Source organism: Schistocerca americana, chromosome 6, assembly GCF_021461395.2.
Source record: "Schistocerca americana isolate TAMUIC-IGC-003095 chromosome 6, iqSchAmer2.1, whole genome shotgun sequence".
Taxonomy (NCBI): Eukaryota; Metazoa; Arthropoda; class Insecta; order Orthoptera; family Acrididae; genus Schistocerca; species Schistocerca americana.
In genome coordinates, this window is record NC_060124.1 from 397103721 (window position 1) to 397111179 (window position 7459).

A 7459-nucleotide genomic window follows, 5' to 3' on the forward strand; every position below is an offset into this window, starting at 1 on the left:
AAATCCTGAAATGATTAAATCAATTAAACATGCCCAATCAGTCATTAAATGCATTTGTTACTTCTTTTCTTCTAGGTTTTGACAACTCTTCACTTCTTGGGACATGGGTCTGTTCAAAAGGGGGTAGGGGCTGACAATGTAGCTGCCATGAGTCAGCCAAGCGTTTCAAGGTGCATTGATGAAGTTGTGAAGGCTCTTAATGTGCCTGCAATTCTGAGGGCTGGTGTCCCCTTTCCTGATACACGAGAAGAAAGGTTTCGTATTATGCAAAGGTACTGCATATATTGTACCACCTTTTGTGGTGAACATTGTTTCCTTACACTAAAAGTTACTGTTTTACAAATAAATGACATGTTACAGGAACTTCAGATGCTCATCCATTCATGGTGTCATTGGGCATGTGGAGGGAGCTCATGTAATTATTGCAGCTCCTGATGTTCACGAAGAGCAGTATGTGAACAGGCATGGCACACATTCCCTGAATGTTCAAGTGGTAAGTACTAAGATTTGAAACCTTGAGTTGCTGCACATACAAATGACAACAATATTTCTAGTTTGCTGCTTTGTCATTTATACTTTGCAGGCATGTGACTCGGACATGATGATCATAAATATCTTGGCACGATACCCTGGGTCATCGAGTGACTCCTTTGTGTGGGCCAGTTCTGCACTTAGATCGAAAATAGAAGAGTTGTATAGAGGAGGAGAAGAATGCTGGTTATTAGGTAACTACAAAGAAATATTAAATGCTATCTTTTTTTTTTTGCTGTAATGCAACCTAACGGAAGTTACAATTATTTGCACATATTTATCATATTTTTTTGATTTATTTTTTCAATAGGGGATTCTGGATACCCTAATGAACTGTGGCTCCATATACCAGTAACTGATCCTCTACCTAACAGCAAAGAAGCCAGTTTTAATCAAGCCCACATGATAGCTAGAAGCATTGTGAAGAAGACAGTAGGACACCTACACAACAGATTCAGGTGTTTAAATAAACACAGAGTACTGGAGTACAACCCAGTGAAAGCAGGCTTCATTACAAATGCGTGTGCAGTTTTGCACAACAAATGTGTGACTGCCCATATTCCTCTGCCTCAATCTGAAGCAGATCACAGTGACAGCAGCAGTGATGAAGATGAGCCACCACCAGTGGTGAATGAAGGCCATGCAAGAGACAGATTGCTGCAGGAGGCTCGAGTTGTCAGAGCGGGAATTATTGCCAGATTGCCCCCACTTCCACCTGGTGGGCCCTACAACCCTTGCAGGGCCCATTCACATTACTAAAGATAGTATTTGTCTCAAATTTTCAGAAACATGGAATTTCTTTTATTAGAGTAGAATCCCCATGAATTTCCTCCTGTGGTTAATGTACTATGTGATAGAAATGTTTGTTTTATATCTGTGCTGCAGTCTGTGTGAAATTTGCATTCCATACTAACCGTTTCAGCACAGTAACCAATTTATCTTTCAGTAAGCTTGTCCCCAGTTAAAGTAACAGATACTGTGAGGTAACAGACACTGTGAGGTAGCCATCTTTGATTTTTATGTAATGAAAATGATGTTAACTCTTTAGATAAGAATTTATTTCCTCAATCAAGACAAATTACCTTTTAAAAGCAAGTCAGCATGTTACAATTTCCTCTGTATTTTAGTGAAAGTATTGTTTCATTAGTACTGTAATGAAAGTCTGAGTCAAATTTGTACAAACATGATTTAATAAATTAGTATAAAAGCATGAATACATAGTTTGCATCACTGACATGAATTTTTAATTATGCTTCATTGCTTGCTTCGATTTCAATGTCTGATTAGAATGTAATATAATTCAAACCAAATTTCGCTGTTTACACTACTCATTGTCTCTCCTATGCCTCAGGTACTCTTCCAGTCTGGAAGAACATACAACAGTTAAACAATAAATAAGCTGGGGAAAAATCAAAACATTGAAATTTATTTGAAATTTACTCCTTCATGGCTCATACAAACACCCCAGCTGCTCCTACAAATGCCTCACCTGTATTTTCAATGGCAACAGTTCTGTGTTCTTCACACTGAAGCTGTGCACGTCTGATGGTATTTTGCTCCTGCATCCATATCAACTGTTGTCTGGTGATGTCTACCTGAGGATCATCATCTTTGGCAGCTGCACCACCTACATTTACCAAAATAATCTAAATTACAAGATCAAAATATTAAAAAACGATTAACTTCTGCAGATTAACTTTAGGTGATAATGACAATGGTACTATGTTTGCACTTCTTCACAGTTGTAGCACACGAAGATTCAGTTACATGTGAAGCAGGAATGAACCCTGATATATAGAGCATACATTCTTATGGTGAAGCCAAAGATTTTGTAGTCAGAGCTGGTGATACATTGTCTGATGAAATATCCAATGCAGACATTATGGCTGGTCCTTCCAGTGGAAGGACAACACATTCACTCATTTCCATTGTATCTTAATCATATGAGTAATTTTGGGTGTCCTGCAATACAGAATTACATTAGTTGAATTTAGGAAATCTTTGAAACACTCACTGATGTTTACAGGAAGGAAGGTAGTAACTGCACAAGTATCTTGCGAAATGGCTTATGAAACAAGGCTCAGAGACATTGGCATCCACATGTCTTGCTAGAGGCCAAAGAAAGTACACCAATACCTGACATGCTATGATTAAGGTGTCTGGTACTTCTTCATGTCCAGAAACAACGCACGGACCCAAGAAGACAGGAGGCCGCCCCCTGAGACAGGTCAGGGGCTTAGCTTTTGTACTTAGTCCTCCTCCTGTTTTCTGTGTTTCCTTCTGTGCTAGAGAAGCTTTTGCCTATACATCACTTCTCCATTCTTGCCATGTCTCATATGAAATAGACATAAAAGAAAATAAATAAATGAGCTGCAACATTGATGCGTAATATTTAGTGAAAACAGTCTGTAATCAGCATTGCATCACAGTGTACGTACGTTACCTTCATCCATTTATCTACTGTTGTCAATGCTCTATTGAGCAGGCTGTTGAGCTTGGTTGCAGATTGTTTGCAAAAGTCTCTGCTTTTGTTAGACTCCATCTGTTCCTGTGACTCCCAGTCTGTAGTGCTGTATGTTTCATCATGAAATCCAACATCAGCATTCACTGCTTTGTGGAGATTCATGTAAACTAATGTTTTCAGTACCTTACCTACACAACACATAAACAACATATAAACTTTTTCATGTTGTTCTTGATTATGTGTGGTACATTTTAAACAAAACAAGCAACTATGCAGTAAGTCATGCTATTATTGCCTGGTTTTGAATAGTGTATCTGGCCTTCATTTACACATACATGTAAAAGCATGCTGTATCAGTAATGAGTTTATTTGATGTTGTGACTTAAGACTAATCGGACTGAAATGAAAGACTGAACTAAAGACTAAATTGAATCACTTTCAGACCATTTCTCTGCAGTTCCATTTTCGAATTACAGGTCTCAGGTATGACCTGATGGCTACAGTTTTTAGCACATACTACAAATACTAGTTGAAATTTGTCAATAACAAAGTGACTTTCCGCATCCTGGGTTGCTGGTTTTGTTTCAAATAAAGCACCCATAAACGACAAACACAATAGAAATCCTCAAAGCCATTTCAGTGTCACTGGAATATGAACCAACTAACCTCATTTTCTTCTGACATTTCCACTCATATTTGAGCAACACTATGTACTTTAAACACACTTTTCATTACTGCAAAGAATAGCATGCATGTGCTGGCTGCTAGCCGCTTTGGATTCATGGTACTGTGTGCGCTGCAGAGAGAGAGAGAGAGAGAGAGAGAGAGAGAGAGAGAGAGAGAGAGAGAGAGAGAGAGAGGGGGGGGGGGTGGAGACAGAGAGGGGGGGGAGAGAGAGAGAGACAGGGAGAGTGTGTGTGTGTGTGTGTGTGTGTGTGTGTGTGTGTGTGTGTGTGTGTGTTGGCGCGCGCGCGCACACAGATCTGCAGCCGCATGCTTGTGACTGGCCAGTGCAAGGTGAACCGACAACAGTGCTTCAGTTCATTAGAACTGTGTGGCATTGCTTCCGAAATGCTTACTGAATAATATGGGAGCTCTCCTTCGAAAATAAGGCTGCTTGGTGTGCTCACCTACTGACCCGATTGGCAGAGTGGCTAAAAGATACAGAACACAGCCTTTGGAGATGTGGTGTAACTGATGCAACATGAATGCATTGTTACTGCTTATTATCGGGATAAAGAATGACATGTCTCCCCATTGTCACAGTCCACCAGTGTTGTCACTGTCAGGTGCAGGGATTGTACTGATAACTGAGGTGACACATTGATATGACAATACTGCTTTATTGCTTACAGCCCAAGGTAGAAGATATCCTTACGGAACAAGGTTATAAACTGAATTAACTTCATTGGAGACTACACAGATATTGCAGTCAGCTGCATGTTTTCTCTGGTCAGAGGTGTTACTTGCGCTGGTGTCCTTCCAGTTGTCTCAAATGGGTGTGCCAGTGCAGTGCTGCAAGGTACATCAAGTTAATACATTGTAGTCTTTTCCTTAACAGAGGTAATGTGTTAGAGAATAAAATACTGAAATAAATTATACAGTAAAAATATGTCTTTCAGAGTCAACTAATGTACAAGGGATGTTCATTCAATACGTATTGCAATCAGTGTTTTTCTGAAAGCAGATTGGCTTTATTCAGGATTCCAGTTCACCATATTATTCCCCACTCTTTTGCCTACAAAACCCTACTTTTGAACATAATCTCTGTTCAATGTGATGGCCTTATGCCACTTTACTGGGATGGCCTAAATGCCCACACTGTATCACTCTGCAGGACATCATCAGAGCCAATGTCGTGCTACATCAGTAACCTCCCCATCATTCACATGCTGGTTCCTGCGAAGTATATCCTTCATTAGGCCAAGTAGATGGAAGGCTGTAGGGTGTGTAAGGAAGGGCAGTCCAGTGAAGTTCTGAGAGCTCTTCTTGGGTGTGCAGAGCTGTGTGAGGCATTGCACTGTCATGGAGGAGGACAGCTTCAGTTGCATTTTTGTGACGACAAACACACTGAAGTGGCTTCACCCAATGATTGTCCGCCCCGGTAGCTGAGTGGTCAGTGTGACAGACTGTCAATCCTAAGGGCCCGGGTTCGATTCCCGGCTGGGTCGGAAATTTTCTCCGCTCAGGGACTGGGTGTTGTGTTGTCCTAATCATCATCATTTCATCCCCATCGACGCGCAGGTCGCCGAAGTGGCGTCAAATCGAAAGACCTGCACCAGGCGAATGGTCTACCCGACGGGAGGCCCTAGCCACACGACATTTCATTTACCCAATGATTCACCATTCTTTTGTTCTCTGCCAGGTCTCTGTAGATATTCTGCAAGTGTCTATGAATATCTGTGATGCTCTAGTTTTCTGTCAAAAGAAACTCAACGACAGCTCTCTGCTTCGAATGCACCTCCATTATGGACCCATTTTAAAGGCTGTGTATAGTGCTGCCACCTACCAGAACTTCATGAAACTCTAAGCGCTGAAGCAGGAATATCTGAGTACATCCTATAACATATTCCCCATTTTTTTCGACTGAAACTGACTGAGAAAAAAGTGTGTTGCATTACTTAGTGAACTCACCTCATACATGGAACAAAGTGAAATGCAGTGACACATTTTGCAAGCTCTAATTTCCTTCAGTTTGTATGTTAGGCAGAGCAGCAACAGGAGATGGGTTATGTTTCATTCTTCAATAACCCTGTCTGGTTGGCTGGGCAAACAATATTCAAACATTCCTACAATTAATAACATTGCAATTGTAAATGAGGTAAATTGATCTGAGTAACTTATTGTGATAATACAACTCCATTGTACTGGTACATGCCTTTTCCAATGAGATTTTCTTGTTCTTTTGTGTAATAACTGTTCTGAAGAACTAATTAGTGGAATCAGCAAGTTCTGAAAGTAGAGAGATATAACAAAAATAACTGCAATGTACTATACAAAGACCTTCCCAACTGGTGTGTCAACAGAAAAAGTATTTACTAACTGACTGTGTTGGAAGTACCAAGTGTAAAACAATTCCTTCAATGCTGAATTAGCAGTGGTGATATCTCCCTAGGACTGATTAGTGGCATATTGACATGAAGGACAATGTGCAGCTGTACACATTCAGGGCCAGAGAATATAAATTCAAATTCTCAAAAAAGTAAGAAGTGATTAGAATCTTTGTATTGTCAGTTTGTGATAAATTTGGGTTAACAGCCTTGTGCCTGAGGGGTCATCATTTTGACTCTCTGTTACTAGTCTGATAATCCTGTGCACCATCACAAGAACGCGGCCATGAAGGAAGAGAATTCCAACAATAACAATATAGTTCACATGCTTCAAGAATGTTAAACTAATAGATATGAAGCATGCAAAACTGCGCCCCAGGAGGATCACTACTCAGGTGAGTATGTGCTTGGCTACCATGGGGCCCCAGCCTTTGCAGCACTACTTTCTTTTTCTATGCTGCAAACATACACTTTGACTGTCTTATATTCTCTGACTTTCCAGCAGATGGTCCTTTTGGTGCAGACCCTGCCTGGACTTGGTTCACATTTTTGGTCTTGATTTTCAGTTTCACTCCTGGCACTATCTCAACCTTCCATTAACAATTGTGTGGTCGCCATTATTGGGTTTGACCTGCAGTCTTTTTCAAATTTTGCAGAAGTGCATGTCATGCAGGGAAGGTCACCCATTGTGGTGTGCTCCACCTGTGTGCCCATCTACCCTGCCACCCTTCCTTCCTGTTGTTGTATGCCCAAAACCCAGCACAGTACCCATCCTGCTTTGGGGGGGTCGTCAAGTACATGCATGGTGGTAGCCCCCTAACCATGAAGGGATTGCATTGTTGGTGCCTGTGCTGCACAGTCCATGTGTATGCCATGGAGTAGGTGCCCTTCATGACTGGGGCATGGGGACTCCCAGCAACGAATTACTGGCCAGGTAGCAATTGCTGTGGCTGGGGGACACCCATGTGGGACAGCCCCCTTTTGGAGTTGGTGGTACCATGGGAATTGTTTGCACATGTAGCAACTTAAACTTTCTCCCACTGGTTGTTACACAGCACTGGCAGTCTCTTTGAATGGAAAGGCCTCATATGATTCAACAAAATATGATCCCAACATGTTCCCATCCTTGGCCGTATTGTTGGAGGAATGCAAGACTCGACGATAAGGAGAAAAATCCTCTTCCAATACCTCTTCTGTACAAGGACTTACAGGGACTCCTTTTTGGTCACAAAGCCGTAAGTTCTGTCAAACACCTTTAAGACAAATGCGGGGAAGTTGCAGCCATCTCTAAGATGAAGAATGGCTCCCACCAGATTAAAACTTTGTCTCCTGTCCCGTCACAGGCACTGCTCTGTAGCCTTAGGCAATGATCCATAAATATTAACTGCTATAAGTTGTGTTCTTTTGACACGAT

The 7459-nt window shown here is 41.4% G+C and overlaps 1 protein-coding gene across 11 annotated transcripts in view; it reads left to right on the top strand.

Moving 5' to 3' along the window:
• The window catches only part of LOC124619226 (iron-sulfur protein NUBPL), a 40095-nt gene extending 38350 nt beyond the window's left edge, over positions 1-1745 (top strand). For all 11 annotated transcript variants that reach the window (XM_047145455.1, XM_047145463.1, XM_047145462.1 and 8 more), the window contains 4 exons: positions 76-272; positions 361-493; positions 584-725; positions 842-1745. In XM_047145455.1, coding sequence (XP_047001411.1) covers positions 76-272; positions 361-493; positions 584-725; positions 842-1290 — 921 coding nt within the window. In that variant the 3' untranslated portion in view covers positions 1291-1745. The remainder of the gene's footprint in view (positions 1-75; positions 273-360; positions 494-583; positions 726-841) is intronic.
• The last annotated feature ends 5714 nt before the right edge of the window (positions 1746-7459 follow it).